The 18,099-nt window shown below is 46.2% G+C and overlaps 1 protein-coding gene across 3 annotated transcripts in view; it reads right to left on the reverse strand.

The window, feature by feature from the left end:
• The window catches only part of Oscp1 (organic solute carrier partner 1), a 31,156-nt gene extending 14,979 nt beyond the window's left edge, over positions 1-16,177 (reverse strand). The window contains exons 1-3 of one of the 3 annotated variants that reach the window (XM_041652400.1): positions 15,523-16,177; positions 8,611-8,640; positions 523-677 (exon numbers count right to left, since the gene is read on the reverse strand). In XM_041652400.1, the coding sequence (XP_041508334.1) occupies positions 523-677; positions 8,611-8,640; positions 15,523-15,634 (297 nt within the window). In that variant the 5' untranslated portion in view covers positions 15,635-16,177. The remainder of the gene's footprint in view (positions 1-522; positions 678-8,610; positions 8,641-15,522) is intronic. The other 2 variants (XM_041652398.1, XM_041652399.1) reach the window with 2 other exon arrangements.
• Between the last annotated feature and the right edge of the window lie 1,922 nt (positions 16,178-18,099).

Below are 18,099 nucleotides of genomic sequence, written 5' to 3' on the forward strand. Positions count from 1 at the left end.
AAAAAAATTCTTAAAAAAAAAAAGACAGGGTTCCTCTGTGTAGCCTGTCCTGGAATCTGTTCTGTAGACCAGGCTGGGTTTAAAGGCATATGCCACCACCACCTGGCTAAAACCAATTAATAAGGTATATTTAATGTTTATATTATTGGACTTCATTGTGACATCTGCATACAATCACATCATGCTTTGATCATACTGGAATTCCTAACCGCCCTCTCTTCCCTCTTCCCAGAGGTGAAGCTTGGGGGTTGAGCCCTGAACTGGGGCGGCGCATGCTCTCCTATCCATAAACAAGGACTGAGCAGTGAGGCTCTCTTTGGGCAGGTGAAACACAGCGGAGGGGTTGAGTGCAGAGGGCTTCTGAGATTCGCTCCACCTGACAACCGACTACAGCTCATAAATACACGTACTTGCTTCTCCCAAGACATCGCTGCAATTGGAATCCCATCTGATCCCGCTCAGGACAATCCACGGCACGTGGGAGGGCAGCAGTGGAAGCTGACAAAGTGGCTGTCTGCTCACCTTATCCATGCTGGCCTGGTTCAGTCGCATAATGGAAGCGTGAGCCAGGCGGTCGTACACCGTCCTCAGGGCCTTCTTAGAGTACAGCTCCTGGGGTTTGAACAGTTCCTCCATAAACTTTCTGTTGAACATGGTTGAGATGATGTCGTTCAGAACTGCAGAGACAAGAGAGAATCCCGATGAGCAAGGAAGGTGCTGCGTGTACTGCAAGAAGCCGTGGGTGCGAGCGCTGCCTAAGAGTGGAGTTAGGCACAGAGGGAGCTGAGTGCTCGGTGGGAACAGCCCCTTGGGGAGAAGCCCAGAGGCCCAGTAGAAAGCAGGGCTCAGGACTGCTCTGTGACAGCCTCCCAGGGCAAATGTCCACAACGACAATACTAGACTGCGTTTCAGGTGTCACACACCACTTTCCCCACTATTATATGTCTCGATAAGGAAAATCTCTTTCCCTTCCTTTTTTAAAATTAATTAATTTTTAAAAATTTAATGTTCATTAGTGGTTTGACTGAATGCCTATCTGTGTGAGGGTCTCAAATCTCCTGGAACTGGAGTTACAGGCAGTTTGAGCTGCCATGTGGGTGCTGGGAGTCAAACCTGAACTCTCTAGAAGAGCAGTCAGTGCTCTTAACTACTGAGCCATCTCTCCACCCTCCAGAAAATCTTTCTTTTAAAAAAGTACTGAAAATAAAAAAAAAGTACTGCTTTGCCAGGCGGTGGTGGTGCAGGCCTTTAATCCTAGCACTCTGGAGGCAGAAGCAGGTTGCTCTTCAAGTTTGAGGCCAGCCTGGTCTACAGAGATCCAGGGTAGCTAGGACTATACAGAGAAACCCTGTCTCAAAAACCAAAACCAAACAAACAAACAAAAACCCCAAAACAAACAAGCAAGCAAGCAAATGAAAAAGAATGTGGGGTGGAGAGGCAGCTCAGCCATTAGGAGCAGCTGTTGCTCTTGCAGAGAACTTATGTGCAGTTCCCAGCACCCACACGGTGGCCCACAGCCATCATGGACTCCAGTTCCATGGGATCCAATGCCCTCTTCTGATCTCTGAGGGCACCAGGCACGCGCGTGACATAAGTACATACATATATGCAGGCAAAGCACCCATACACATAAAATAAATAAGTCTATAATTTTTCTGCTGAAAATAGTTATAAGCATATAGATTCTAAGTTAGAGCACATCCCTAAAAAGAGAGACAGTACATACATCCTTATTTATCTTTATGTATATGGATGTTTTGCCTGCCTGTATGATTATACATCATATATGTGTGGTGCCCCCATAGGAGGGGGGAAGGTGTTGGATCCTCTAGGATTGGAGTTACAGATGGTTGTGAGCCACCATGTGGGTTCTGGGCATTGACTCCAGGTCCTTTGGAAAAGCAGTCAGTGCTCTTAACCACTGAGCCATCTCTCCAGTCACCCAGCACACACATTCTTAAAAAAAAATTCAGGCCGGGCGGTGGTGGCGCACGCCTTTAATCCCAGCACTTGGGAGGCAGAGGCAGGCGGATCTCTGTGAGTTCGAGACCAGCCTGGTCTACAAGAGCTAGTTCCAGGACAGGCTCCAAAACAACAGAGAAACCCTGTCTCGAAAAACCAAAAAAAAAAAAAAAAAAAAAAAAATTCAGGTGGGGCGGGGCATGGTGTGCATGCCTTTAATCTCAGTCCTTGAGAGGCAGAGGTAGGTCTCTGTGAGAGATGGTGACCAGGCTGGTCTGCAAAGTGACTTTCAGGCCAGTCAGGTCTACATGGTGAGATACTGTCTCAAATAAACAAAAAGAGGGAGCTGGCGAGATGACTCAGAGGTTAAGAGCACTGGCTGCTCTTCCAGACCTGAGTTCAATTCCTAGCAACTACACAGTGGCTCATAACCATCTATGTTGAGATCTGGTTCCCCCTTCTGGTATGCAGGCATACATACCAGAAGAACACTATAAAAATAACTAATAGATAAATATTTAAATAAATAAATTAATTAAAACTTCATTATTAGTTCATGAGTGCAGGAGTGGTGATGGGGCCTGTGGAGGTTGGGGACACCATAGTGGCATCGCTCCTTCCCTTCCGCCTTTCCAGGGGTTGTGGGGATTGAACGCAGGTCCTCAGGCCGCATGGCAAGCATGTCCACTGTGCCATCTCACTGGCCCTTTTACAAAAAATACTTTATGATTAGCGCATGTGCGTGATGTGTGTTGTTTTCCTGTTAAGCAGTCTAAACTGTTTTTCCACTTAAAATTAAACTTCACGAATGTCAGGCAAACAGTGGTGACTAACTTCTCGAAATAAACATTTCATAAAAATAGACAAGGCTGCCCACTGGTTAGAGATGACGGTGTTTTTAGATCGTCTACAAAACAGGCCCTTCAGATTGCTCCCCATTAGCGTGCCCTAATTCCAAAGCACCGGAATAGATCCCATCCTGTTCAGGGGCCTGTCGAGAATGAAAGCCTCCTGCACACCAGCATGGCCTCAGCCCTGTTCATATTTTACACTGCTCAGAGAAGCATCGCTAGTGAAGGGAGTGGGAGCTCTGGTGTGAGAACAGCAGCAGGTACAGGTAAGCATAGATTGTTCTTAGTGTTTTTATGTCATTGCGTGTTGTGGGGGGCCGGGGAGGTACATGCGTGTTAATGTGCATATGTGGGGGTCAGAGGGCAACTTTACAGAATCTGTTCTCTTCTTGCATGCTTACACAGACTCTGTTGGTTGAGCCCAGGTTGTCAGGGGTGCTGTTGCTGAGCAGGTGCCTTTACCTGCTGGGCCAGCTGCTAGCCTCGATCAGTCTTGAAAAAAATGTAAAAGCTGGGCAGTGGTGATGGTGACACATCCCTTTAATCCCAGCACTCACACTGGAGAGGCAGAGGCAGAGGCAGAGGCAGAGGGATCTGAGTTTGAGGTCGGCTTGGTCTACAGACCAGGCCGACACAGAACCTTGTCTCAGAAAAAAAAAAAGTGCAGGTGCCCTCAGAGGCTGGAGGACTCAGAGGCCCAAGGGGTCTGATTTCTGGGGCTGGAATTAAAGGAACTTGTAAGCCACCTGACACGGATGTTGGAACTGAATTTCGATCCTCTGTGACAGCAGGGCAGGACATGCCCCAATCACTGGGTCATTCTCTAGACCTCCAGAGCTTTCTTTTTTCTTTTCTTTTCTTTTTTTTCCGTTTTGTTTTTAGAGACAGGGTTTCTCTGTGGTTTTGGAGCCTGTCTTGGAACTAGATCTTGTAGACCAGGCTGGTCTCGAACTCACAGAGATCCGCCTGCCTCTGCCTCCTGAGTGCTGGGATTAAAGGCGTGCACCATCACTGCCCCACTAGTATTCTTAAACCAGTTATTTTAGTGTAAAGATGAACATAAATGGATATCAAGAGCATATATTCACACAACTGGGTTACTTAGTTCTTTTAAAAAAGTTTTTATATTTTAAAGATTTTTTTATTGGTTTTAATTATGTGAATCTGTGCATGTTTGTGGGTAAGCATGTGCGTGTGATACACACATGTTAAAGAGCGTGCAGGTACCCAGCAGAGGCCAGAGGAGTTGGGTCCTGCTGGAGATGAACTAGAAGCAGTTGTGAGCCACCTGATGGCGTTGCTGGAGGCTGAACTCTGGTCTTGGGGAGAGCAGTACATACACGGGGCTCCTAACTGCTGAGCTATCTTTTCAGCCTGTATCTTTTATTTTTAATTCTGTGTTATAGCCATGTATGGGTGAATGCAGATTCCTGTGGAAGTCAAAGAGGCTTCAGACCCCTGTAGCTAGAGTTACAGAAGGCAGTGGGTCACATGGTCCTCTGTGAGTACAATACATATTCTGAACTCCTGAGCCATCTCTCCAGGCACTAAATGAATTCTTTTTTTTTTTCCTGAAAACTATGAACAGAACCTAAGTGAATTCTTAATATATGACTGCTGGTTTCTGAAAGACATAAACTCCACTTTTTCTTTCTTTCTTTCTCTTCTATTTTTTTTTTTTTTGAGACAGTTTTTCTGAATAGCCTCGACTGTCCTGGAACTCGGTCTGTAGATCAGGCTGGCCTCAAACTCACAGGGAACCTCCTGCCTCTGCTTCCTGAGTGCTATAATTAAAGGCGTGTGCCACCCACCGAGCTAAATTCCACTTTCTTTTGCTGAATGCAGTGCTGGTGGTTGGCTCCAGCTATGTACTTTTTTTTTTTTTTTTTTCGAGACAGGGTTTCTCTGTGGTTTTGGAGCCTGTCCTGGAACTAGCTCTTGTAGACCAGGCTGGTCTCGAACTCACAGAGATCCGCCTGCCTCTGCCTCCCGAGTGCTGGGATTAAAGGCGTGCGCCACCACGGCCCGGCTGAACTGGGTTTTCTAACTTCTTTTCTCAGCACGGCCTTTATATAAAGTGCAGAATCTGCAAGGGACAGATGCAAACGAAGAGCCACAGGTCTTCAGAAAAGAAAAAGGGGAGAGTTTCCAGGAGGAAGGAGTCAAACCATTCCTTGTCAGCTGTGACTGGGTGGAAGCTGACAGAGTGGAATCAGTTCTCTAGGGTCTTTGAGTTCACTTGGGATCCAGGCAAGTAGCTTAGCCTCAAATAAATTGGTTCTAAAAGTGACAAAACCCCAAGGCGATTGTTACTGACTTTGGCAAAGCAAAAAGAAAAAGGAAGCTCTTCCCCAGAGATGAGAAACAGCGATGTAACAGCATGGCTCCTCCGTCAGACCTAAGTAATGGTCATCTGCTGAGAACCGAGGACAACAGTGTCTGTCTCCGTGGACACAGCAGGCACACATGAGCACCCAAAGGAGAAATGGCAGTTTCACGGCAGGCATCCTGGCAGCCAGGGATCTCTGTCACCATTCATTCTTTGTGAGAGTGTGGAGACTACATATTTTCCTCTCCCAGTTTGCACTTGGCCTAGGCAGGCATGCAGTACACCAGACACCAAGCTGAACACCACGGGGACACAAAGGTGCTATGTCCTAGAGGTGCACACTGTGCCAGATTCACACGTGAGCAGGAGATTCAGTCAGATACGTGGGCTGCCTTTGTTACCAGGCACTTAGACGTCCTGTCTTAACTAAAGGCAAAACCAAAACCAAAACAAACCCAAGATAATTCACCTTGGTAAAGGAAAATAGATTTATACTTTGCCTACACCAGGGAGAGAAGTCTGCTTTCCCTTGTCTCCTCTGCAACATAATTTTATAGACAAGATGAAAGAAAGGTCATCATGCATATGCTAATTTAGCTGTGGGCTAAATGGCCAGACCTGTGTGAAATCTCTTCCTACAAGACAAGTTCCTCCTCTGGTTGATGCCAGGGCTCTGCAGTCTTTCCCCTCTGCACAGCACTGGGCTTTGGGAAATCTGAGTTCTTTGGAGTCTGCTCTTTCAATACTCTGACCACCAAAGTGAGGGGCACGCGTGTCTCCAGCTAGAACATCCCTTCCCCTGCCAGGGCCGGGCTTCCACCGCGGGGTCTGTTTGTGGTACTCAGATGAGCTTTGTCTCCTTTTCATGAATCTGAACGGAGCGGGAGCCCGCTGTGATCACTGAGACGATGAAGTCGGGAGGGGAGGGGTTCTCACAGGGACATCAGGAGGGCTGATAACCCGGCTCTTGACACGCGGCTTCAAGTCTGGATGTAGCCAGATGATGAAGTCAGTGTCTGCTGATGGTTTTCGAGCACTAGGCTAGAATAAGCTCCGGCGATCTAATTACACACATGGAAAGCCCTCAAGACCCACACTTCACACCTGAAATCCTGCCAGGCATCAAAGGACGGGCCAAAAATTGCTCAAGGGAAGTGTCAAAAGATGGTTGTGAAATATAATAAAAGCAGCCCGGTGCTTCAGTTGGGCTTCTCGGGACCTAGTCTGATGAAATAATTATCTTGATGAAAGCAATTCAGTTTCTACCAATTACCCCGGCTCCAAAAATCACTTGGTTATGGAAATCCGCACTGTGGAGCCAAGGCTACAAGAGAGGAGCCAGGGAATGCGCACATGACTACAGTGGTCTGAGTCTTTACACTGTTGAGACACTGGGCTTGGAACTTTATATACAGTGCCTCATTTAAAGCTCACGGCAACTCTAAATTACCCCCATTCCCACATTCCATTGATGAGGAAAATGTAATCTGAGAGCGTTTAAAACCCAAGCTGACACCACTGAAATCAGAAAGGGTTCTGTCTCATTATATTATTATTTTTTAAAGCATTATTTATCTGAGACAATGTATGTATCCTTGGCTAGCCAAGAACTCACTATGGAGACAAGGTTGGTCTTTAACCTCAGACACTTGCCTGCCTCTGCCTCTTGAGGACCAGGATTCAAAGTATGCACCAGGAGCTGGAGGGATGGTTCAGAGGTTAGGAGCACTGGTTGTTCTTACAGAGGACGAAGGTTCAGTTCCTAGCACCTACATGGTGGCTCACAGCCATCCACAACTCCAGTTCCAGAGGATCAAATTCCCTCTTCTGACCTCCGTGGGCATCAGGCAAGATTATGGCACACACACACATTCATGCAGGAAAAACATTCATATATATAAAATAAATAAATATATTAAATAACTCAGAAAACACAAAAGTGCACCACCACACCCAGATTAATTATATAGTTGTATGTGTATACCGTAACACACACACACGCACACACACGCGCGCACACACACACACACACACACACACACGGATTCAGAATGCTGTAATCCAATAATATATCATTTTGATCCATTTATCAAAATTTGCTAGATAGGTATTTTACTCTTTTTGTCTTTACTCATTGTTCCAGATTTTTCTTCATTCCCTATCCTGGCATTATTTGTTTTCAATTTATTTTCTTTTATAATTGTTTTTACTTTCTACCATATCACACTCTAAGTAAATTTCTATCACAATTAGGAAAACATTTACAAAATCAAAAACATTATCTCTCATAATAATGTAAAAATCTATGTAATTATGCTAAAAATTTCCTTTCAATAATAAAAACAAATAAACCTACACCTTTAAATTCAAAATCAGAGATATCGAAATGCCTTCAGTGGGCCTTTCATATATATTAAATATACAAAAATTTTATGCACAAAAAATCAAAAGTTTGCCGGGCGGTGGTGGCGCACGCCTTTAATCCCAGCACTCGGGAGGCAGAGGCAGGCGGATTTCTGTGAGTTCGAGGCCAGCCTTGTCTACAAGAGTTAGTTCCAGGACAGGCTCCAAAAAAACCACAGAGAAACCCTGTCTCGAAAAACCAAAAAAAAAAAAAAAAAAAAATCAAAAGTTTTTATTAGTGTCTATTAATTATGCATAATAATGGGATTTGTTGTGACATTTTCACCTATGTATATAATGTTCTTTGATCATATTTACCCCCGTTATGCTTGTAAGCATTACAACTATACACAGCTGGCAATCGGGTGTGCTGAGAGAATTTAAACTACCGAGGATGGCAGACAATAGGCATAAACTGTTCCCGTGTGTCAAATGAAGGCAGGCACCTGCGGCATACAAAGATGGAGAAAAACTCCGAGCAAGCCTCAACCTTTCCAGGTTTGCAGCTAGCTGCGGGTGAACGGGAAACAAGACTGAACATAAGGCAACAGTGCATGCATGATCCATGCCTGCTGCCCACTCTGCAGCCATGCAGTCACATGCTTCATCTTCCTCAGCTGCTCAGCAGGAATCTGTGTGTGCTACGGGGAACATCTCAGGAGGGCCGCTCACACTGAAGCAAACTCTCTGCCTACATGATAGCACAGGAAGGACGGTTTAGGACCACCACAGATGACAACCTACCCAGGGGTGGAGCCTCAGCTGTCCCTGAAAGCTTGCAGCAGCAACAACAACAACAACAACAAAAGGGGTGGTAGTGGGGGGAAAGTCCCTCAGACGCAGCATGGCCCTTTCGCTAGAGTTGGCTGAGTTTTCATCTTACACAATGTGTTTATTCCTTTGGAGAAGAACATTCCAAAGTAAGCCCGATGTCTTAGCTGAAGAAACTCACACCTAGTTCTAGCCTACATACTTAAGAGTGGGCCTGCTTTTAAAGTCCACTAACAATGGACTAGGTGACCCTGTGGATGCAGACTAAATGCATGCAGCCCAGAAATAGCATACCTCGTTTTCTGTCCACCTCTGTCCATTCATCTATATGAAGCATACAAAGAGAAAACATCAGTTCAGGAAGCAAGAACATTAGAACATTAGTTGCATGGAGGCTTTACAAATACCATATCTAGTTATCTGGCCTGATATACATATATAAAAGACTATATATATATATGTATATATATATACACACACACATATATATATATATAAAATTTCATGTCTTTTTTTTTTTTGCTTTTTTTTTGTTTTGTTTTGTTTTTTCGAGACAGTCTGTGTAGCCCTGGCTGTCCTGGAACAAGCTCCACTAACCAGGCTGGCCTCCAACTCAGAGATCTTCCGGCCTCTGCCTCCCAACTGCTGGGATTAAAGGTGTGTGCCACCACTGCCTGGCGTTGTGTGTGTGAGTGTGTGAATGTTTGCCTGCATGCATGTATACCACATGTGTGCCTAGTGCCCTTGGAGACCGGAAGGGGGAATCCTCCTCTAGAACTGGAGTTACAGACACTTGTGATCTGCCATGTTGGTACTGGGAATTGAACCTGGGTCCTCCAAAAGAGCAGCCAGTGCTCTTAACCACTGTGCTGTCTCTCCAGCCTGTAGAGTTTAATGTCTTATGTGCATGCCCCACCTTCAATTGGAAACAATTTAAAAAAAATTAGGATCTATAAAAACTAGATAAATGACTAGTTAAAAAAAAAAAGTACCAGCTCAGGATGATAGCTATGTTGGGGCTCCTCTCAGAAGGCTCCAGAAACTGCAAGAACATACACTACGCCGGGTGTGGTGGTGCACATCTTTAATCTCAACACTTGGGAGGCAGAGGTAGGTAGATTTCTGAGTTCCAGGTCTACAGCATGAGACAATGCCTCAAAAAAAAAGCATACGTATTTCAAAGCAGACTTTTTTTTTTTGTTTTTGTTTTTTTTGGTTTTTCGAGACAGGGTTTCTCTGTGGCTTTGGAGCCTGTCCTGGAACTAGCTCTGTAGACCAGGCTGGTCTCGAACTCACAGAGATCCGCCTGCCTCTGCCTCCCGAGTGCTGGGATTGAAGGCGTGCGCCACCATCGCCCGGCATCAAAGCAGACTTTTAACACTAACTCCCCAATAAAGAATAATTCCAAGAACAAACAGAAAAAGGAGTTTCTTTTTCAACAGTCTGACTTTTTTTTCTCCCTAGAGATGGGATTGAACCTGGGGCCTTGGGCATTTTAGCAGACAAGTGTTGTACCACTGATCTCTACCCTAAACTTTCTCATTTTGTTGGTAGGAACATTTCTGTCTACAGCCTCCCTTTCTCACCCCTGCCAAGAGCTCTACATACATCCACACGCGGAAAACATTTCACAACTAGCTGCATTTCGGGAAACACTTGCCTCTATATTGCTTGGAAATGATCTCTGAAGTACACTGACGTATGCATGCCTTCACCGCACACTGGCAGGGCCTCAACATACAATACAAACAGCTCTTTTGAGACTAGTGGGTACCACTGTGAGGTCAGAGTCCCCTCGAAGTCCCTCTCTTTCCCTCTCAAGAGTCACAGCCTTAGCTGGGCCTGGTGGCACAAGGGACCGTAGCTCTAGCTACTCAGGAGGCTGAGGCAGAGTCAAAAATTTAAGATCTGCTGGGCCTACAGAATGAATCCAAGGCAACTTAGTGAGACACTATCTCTACATCCGGTGTGCTGGAGAGGTAGCTCAGTGGCAAAGCATTTGCCTGGTGTGCATGAGACTCTAGGTCCAGCTCCCAATCCCGAGGGGAGGGTGATAAAGTCACAGGCTTTAGGGGAGAGTGAGATGGGGAAGTAGGCCCTGGTCTGGCCTTCCCAAAGTAATTGTTTCTTGGGCAGTGTATTCACATCTACTGTTTCTCAGCGGTATTAGCATCACTGGATTTCAGTTATTTAGAGATGGAGAGTTTTCATCTTCTTGAATATGTGTCTGGGAACAGAACTGGAAAACACAAGGAAGCACAGTGTGCCTCCAGCTAGCAATGGCACCCGGAACCAGCAGAGGGCTCTAGAGAGCTGTCGGTTCCTCTCCATTTTCTTCTTTAAAGAGGCAGGGTAGGGACCACAAGCCCTGTCTTCTGCTCTCCAGATGACTCATTTTGAGACAATTCAACTTCAGTTATATTTTGCATGGGATGTACACCCATGGGTTCCAGGGCTGGCTGTTAAATTTCACCCAGAAAAACCAGAACAGAACCCCACTGCTATTTAGTCCTTCAGTAAGTACTACATGTCTTAGGAAAACAAAGTAAAACAAAACAAAAAACCAGCAAACGAACAAAACAAAAACAAAAAGCCACTCCACAGTCACGTGGTCACGTGTCTCAGTTTCCTCTCCCGTAATAAGGAAGGTAAACAAAATTTAACAGGGTTTTAGTTGCAGGGCTTTTATGAGGACAGAAGTGAGGCAAAAGGTAGTTTTTATTGCCCACTCTACTGCCAGCACTCGGGAGGCAGAGGCAGGCGGATCTCCGTGAGTTCGAGGCCAGCCTGGTCTACAAGAGCTAGTTCCGGGACTGGTAACAAAGCTACAGAGAAATCCTGTCTCGAAAAACCAAAAAAAAAAAAGTGAGACAACATTAAGTATGCAACTCTCACAAGCAGCTCCAGTAAGAGCACACTTCCTTTCTGTGCAGCGCTAAACTCTGGCTGCATTATGGGAGGAACAGCAATGTCTGCACCGGCCTTGTGGGAACAGGGACGGCCTCCAGGAGACCAATTAGTTGTGTAAGATAATGAAAACAGCTCCAAGAAATACGATTTCCTTCAAAGCATCCACGAGGACTAATTTACCATGTCTGTGCTTTTACAGGCCTGGGTATAGGCACCTGTCACCATGGCACCGGCTCCAGCTCCTGCAGCAACACCAGCTTCGACAGAAGAACAGACACGCTCTCAGCTTCTAGTCTTACACTGTTCTGCTTTCTTTCTCTCCTACAAGGCCTCACTGGTCAACTACTTCATCATTTCTTTTAGACACTTGATGGGTATACGCTATGCATACACACACACACACACACACACACACATTGTGCACATTTAAACGCGCCTATGTGTGTGCGCATTTCAAAGCCTTCCCTCGCCTCCTGACCTACCAAACCCCACAAAATTTCCATCCAATCCCTTCAGGGAAGGCAGCACAAGCTGGTTAGGAGTAGGAGTTGTCAAATGACTGACTCCTCCCACCAGCTATGCAACCCTAGGCAAAGCAGCTTTGGTTTTTCTTGTAAATTCAGGTGGTAGTGTGTTATCTATATGATAGAGGAGCTCTGGGCATCAAGGTGTTTCAGTGAAGTATTGACATAATTGAAAAACTGTTTCAATAGTCTGAGTGGTGGTTTGTGCCTATAATCCCAGAATTTAGGGGCCGAGGCAAGAGGACTGTGGAGAATTCCAGGTCAATCCATGCTACTGAGTTTGGGGACAGCTACAGCAGGAACCTTGTTTCAACAATGCAAAAGAAATATTTTATTGTTGTCACTATAGATATTTGTCTTGAGTCTTAGACTCGGACATAGACTGGACTCATCAATAGCCCCACTTTCAGGAAGTGTACAGAAAGGCTCAATCCAGTTTTCCCTAGAATTTCACTTGGTGTGACATCTGCCAAAAACTGTAGGATGGGTGACTATATGATAATGAATTACTACAGGTGTCTGAAGTCCATAAAACTGAATCTAGGTAAACCAGGAAGACTATCACTCTTAAACATTTTTTTTTCTGGGTAAAATGGCACACAACCGTGATACCAATGCAGGAGTGGTGAGAAGAGGGGAATCAGAAGTTCAAGGTCAGCCTTTGCTACATGAAACCCTATCTCAGAAAACCAAAATAGTGGGCTTTCCATATATATGTATGTATATATACATAGATATATATAACTTGGGACAGGGTCTTACTATGTGGTGCCAGGCTGGTCTTGAACTTGCAGCAATCTCTTGCCTCAGCCACCCAAGTGCCTGGATTAAGGACTACAGTTCTTGGTTTTACATTTTTTATTTTTTTATTTTTATTTATTTATTTTTTTTGATTTTTCGAGACAGGATTTCTCTGTAGCTTTTGGTTCCTGTCCTGGAACTAGCTCTTGTAGACCAGGCTGGCCTCGAACTCATTTTATTTTGTTTATTTATTTATTGGGTTTGTTTTTCAAGACCTTGTTTCTCTGTGTAGCTCTGGCTGTCCTGGAACTCTTTCTGTAGGTAAGACTGACCTCAAACTCACAGAGATCTTCCTACCTCTGCTTCCTGAGAGCTGGGATTAAAGACATGTGCCACGGGGCTGGAGAGATGGCTCAGAGGTTACGAGCATTGCCTGCTCTTCCAAAGGTCCTGAGTTCAATTCCCAGCAACCACATGGTGGCTCACAACCATCTATAGTGAGATCTGGTGCCCTCTTCTGGCGTGTACATGTTAGCAGAACATTGTATGCATAATAAAGTCTTTAAAATATTTAAAAAAAAGACATGTGCCACTCCACCCAGTTAAATTTTTCTTTTTCTTTTTTTTTTCTGAAGGTGAGGACCGAACCCAGGGCCTTGCGCTTGCTAGGCAAGTGCTCTACCACTGAGCTAAATCCCCAACCCCTAAATTTTTATTTTTAATTATGTGTATATGTCTAGGTATATGCATGTAAGGACAGGGGCTCTGGGCGGACAGAGGAGGGTGCTGGATTCCCTGCAGTTGGAGTTACAGGCGGCTGTAAACTTCCCAGAGGATGCTGGGGATAGAACATTGGTCCTCTGGGATGCTGGGGATAGAACATTGGTCCTCTGGGATGCTGGGGATAGAACATTGGTCCTCTGGGATGCTGGGGATAGAACATTGGTCCTCTGGGATGCTGGGATAGAACATTGGTCCTCTGGGATGCTGGGGATAGAACATTGGTCCTCCGAAAGTAGAGCTTGTGCTCTTCCCTGCAGATCCCGTTCTTTCAGCCTGGGACTACAGCTCTTCCTATTTACAGAACCTCGCCCAGATCACCTCCCAAAAGACAATATCAGCTACTGATTGTGTGAACATACAATGCATGTTCACTCAATCCCTACAGCTCGGCTTTCAGGAGTGTATTGCTATTACCATTGTATAGAAAAACGGGCTCAGAGGCTACACCTCAAGATCATGAACTAGCTAAATATGGGATCTAGACGTGCCATGCATGCCTCCAAAGGGCACAATTTTTTTTTTTTTGGTTTTTTTTTCGAGACAGGGTTTCTCTGTAGCTTTGGTGCCAGTCCTGGAACTAGCTCTTATAGACCAGGCTGGCCTCGAACTCCCAGAGATCCACCTGCCTCTGCCTCCCGAGTGCTGGGATTAAAGGCGTGCACCACCACTGCCTGGCCAAAGGGCACACTCTTAATTGCTGATTTACATTGTCTTCCAAGAGATAGACTACCTAGAGAAAGCTAGTCTGTCACCCCATTAGGGTCATTAGCCTGAGTGGAATCACATCACACAGGCAGCAAGAAACATAGAAGCCTCCTGAGGAAGGAACACAGTGCCATATAAAACTGCCAAGTGGTTCAGCAAACCTTTACCAAGCTCTGATTTATTGTGACCTGGGCACTGAATGCTAGACGCTGCAGTACAGACATGAGTCAGACAAACACGTAGGGAGACACGCGTGAACAGATGAGTCTAAAGAGCCAGGTGTAGAGAGAAGCACAGGCAGGGCGCTGGGAGCACACAGAAAGTCCTTTTCCTAAGGACAACGATTCTTCAGTCAATAGTACAGGCCAGGGAAAGGATGGAGGGTCAGGGACCACAAGCATGGAGTCATGAAGGACATAGTTTAAGGAACTACATATACTCTGGTGTGATTAGGACTCAAAGTGTGAATCAAGCAATGATGGAAAATCAGACTGCGAAGGGCCCCAATGTGTCTTGCATAGGACTTGGCCTCCATTTAGACAGGAGCGCAAATCTGCCTGCAGATTTTAAGGAGAGATGGTTCTAGACATTTTTGTATTTTGTAAAGCCCCCTGGTAGCAATGCTCCATATGAATCAAAGGGAATGATCTAGGGAGTTCTGTTATCTGTCTGTGCATGAACTTACACGCAGTCAGACCCAACATTTAACATCAATTGAGCGAGCATGCATTAGCTGTTGAGAGAGGATAGTGTTTTCATTAGTGTCGTGTCAACTGTCTTTATAGAAACCTTTACGCCTCTCCCTAGAGATACAATAGCTCATACTTAACCCCAGGAAATTTGGTGAAGGAAGTTGTTGGCTGAGACGGCGTGTTCTGGGTGGTCGTTTCTCTGTGAATTACACATAGCATAGTTTTGCACTTACACGTTTTCCAATACTTTCACAATTGCATTCCCCTCCCACACTTGAAAAGGTAAAGAAGTAGGTTTTCATTCTTATCTCTATTACTTTAGGCCCCTACACTTCTAGAAATGGCTTCTGAATTGAGCAAGACTAGTCTTTAGCGTACGTGGGAGGACAGAAACACCGGGTGATCAGCATCTGTTCCGTGGGGGTTGAAGAGGATGGTGGTACTAGCCAAAGGCTTATTGCCAGGTGAGCGCCGGGAACTACTTTTGGAAGGGGGAAAAATTCAAGAGACTGGGAAATCATCGAGGGTTCAAGTACTTTGAGTATGTCCAATACAGGTGTTAGGTTTCTCTGTGGGGAAATGCTCTTTTCGAGAATTGAGAATTTGACTCCTGAGGTCTTCCAACTGCATAGGCGCAGTGAGAAAGGTACCCGGCTGTCAAAGTGAAGTGCGCAGAGGCCTTGGTCTAGCTGTTGGGATCGGAGGGAAGGTGGAGATGCCAATCTGGCCTTAGGTACGAAGGCGGAGACGGGAGAGCTGGGCGCGTGGGGGATTGGGAAGGGCTAGGCTTAGGATCTGGATGGGGACACTAAGCGCAGTGATGAGGGAAGCAGGCTGCGGGTGCCTCTTACCTTTGCGGGCCTTGTCTCCGGGGATGTTCTGGGCCCTCAGCCGCTGGTCCAGGACGTAAAGCATCTCCCCGCCCAAGTTCAAAAAGAGCAGCGGCAGAGTCCGCACCGACATGGTGCAGGAAACCCGCAGGGTAGGTGAAGGAAGAGCCCCACGGTTTGATTTAGCAGCCTGGAGGCCCCTCCGCGTCCCACAGTTCGGTTGCTAGGGCAACTCCGTGGACCGGAAAGATGAACCAATCAGAGGGCGGTTTAATGTGAAGTGGCCTAAGAGCCGGGGCTCATTGGGCTAGGTGACAAACACCGCTTTTGGGGATTGGTCCGAACGGCGGCACGACGTTGGCCTCTGGGGAGCGCTTGTTTTGAGTTTTCCATTGGAGCCAGCACGCCGAGTCTTGCGGTCATCCCCGTTTGGTGTGCCGCGGCACAGCCAGGCCCCAGCCTTCCCGCGGGGTGAACAAGGAAAGTCGGCCCCAGCGTCCTGGGAGCCGCCCAGCCGACCTAGAGTCGCGGTCCGACGTCGTCGCTGTGCTGCTCTAGACAGATTTGTCAGCCACCTCCTAGAGATGCTCAGAAGAACCAGTGAGATCACGGCAAGTGCCATGAAGGCACCCTGAGCTATACAGTCCCTCATTTCGATGCATTATATCATTTATATTTCCTTCTTAAACCCTCCCGAAAGCGCTGCCACACCAGATTTCCTACTCAGTGACGCAATCCGGCCCGGCCCTCCCCACGGTTTAAGTAGGCTCCGCAGACTGCTCTCCTCCACCTTCCGCTCCAGGATTAGTTTCGGCCGGTTCTTTTCAGTGGATTCCTGTAGACTTCATATCCCCCTCCAACCACAGCAATCTTGAGTCTTGAACTTTGGCTCCCACATACACCTCCCTGGGTCCTATTAATAATCAGCCGCCAAATACTTTTTCTCACATAATCTTTTCTCACTTTTATTCCTTAATGTCCTTTTCTGTATTTCTGTTCCTTCCTATCACTGCACTGCTACACTGACTGCTGGACTAAATTTCAGAAGACATTATTTAAAAAAAAAAAAAAAACAAAAAAACAAAAACCCAGCACATTCCAGGCTTGGTGGCGGCGGCGCATGCCTTTAATCCCAGCACTTGCAGAAGCAAGTGGATCTCTGTGAGTTCGAGGCCAGCCTGGTCTGTGGAGTTAGTTCTAGGATAGCCAAGGCCACACAAATAAACCCTCTCCCAAAAAACCAAAACCCAAAACAAGAAAAAAAAAAAAAAACCCAAGCAGTCCCCCCTCCCCCACATTCCTTTAATGGCTTCCTGCTTCTGGCATCCTCCATGACACACTCCGTGGTTTTCCTTTTCTCCTCTCTTCGTTCCTTTTTGAAACTGTCTCCTACAACTTGAGCTTCCTAACACCCCATCCTTGTATTATGCTGAGCCTCTGCTCCCAAAAGTATCTGAAGTTTTGTCAAAACAGACTTCCTTTCTCTTAGTCTTTTCTCTCTCGGAGTGTCAGACAGTATATGGATTTTGGAATCAAGGCAGAGCAAGAAGTGATGACACACGCCTTTGATCCCAGCACTCTGTAGGCAGAGTCCAGCCTGGTCTACATAGCAAGTTCCAGGACAGCCAGGACTAGGGCCGTGTCTTAGGTCAGGGGGCAGGGTGGGGGGCATCTTCAGGATCTGAATATCAGGCAAGTTGGCATTTAAAACAGTGCCTTTCCTGCAGGCCTGATCCATGGCTGTGGCTTTTCTCCTTACCCTCCAGTCTCCTGAAAAGTTGTCACTTGCACCTGTAACATAGGACCTCTAGGCCCATTTCATTAAAGTCTCATTGTTCCTGGAGGGGATAATCATACAATTCATCTTCACTCCCCCCCATCCCCACAAAGGGTTTCTTTGCGTAGTCACAACCACCTGCCTCAGCGGCCATCGCCACCAACTAGCTTCATCTTCACTTTTGATTCTTTCTACCCACTCACCTTCTCCTTCATCTCTAGGGGCTCCTGTGCCCTCAGGAGTCATTCTTCCCACTCAAACATGGCCTATTTTTCTTTTACATTGTTTTCTTGAGTAATTTAAACTCTTGGAGAAAGGGTTTCACGTAGTTCAGACTGGCCTCAAACTAGTAGCAGCCAAGGATGACCTTGAAATGACGTTTGTGCCTAACCCGAGTGCAGGAATTACAGGCTTTCAGCACCACAGCCCTGTACCCCTAGGCTATTAAACACCTAGGGCTTCAGTTACTTAACAGCTCCCAAACTGCTCCGGTTCAGGCCTCAGCCCTGATCTTCCCAGTGTTCTTTGGTAGCAACATATCTTTCTCTTTGTGGTGTTTCCCTCCTCAGAATGAGGTCCAAAGTTCTTCAGTATGAACTGAATTTTTTTTTTTTTTTGGTTTTTCGAGACAGGGTTTCTCTGTGGCTTTGGAGCCTGCCCTGGAACTAGCTCTGTAGACCAGGCTGGTCTCGAACTCACAGAGATCCGCCAGCCTCTGCCTCCCGAGTGCTGGGATTAAAGGCGTGCGCCACCATCGCCCGGCTGAACTGAATTTTTTTAAAAATAATTTAGTTAATTTTATATGAATTGGTGTGAAGTAT

The sequence above is a fragment of the Microtus oregoni genome, unplaced genomic scaffold (genome assembly GCF_018167655.1).
Source record: "Microtus oregoni isolate MIOR12 unplaced genomic scaffold, Mior012 000005F_ref0000423, whole genome shotgun sequence".
In the NCBI taxonomy this organism is placed as follows: domain Eukaryota; kingdom Metazoa; phylum Chordata; class Mammalia; order Rodentia; family Cricetidae; genus Microtus; species Microtus oregoni.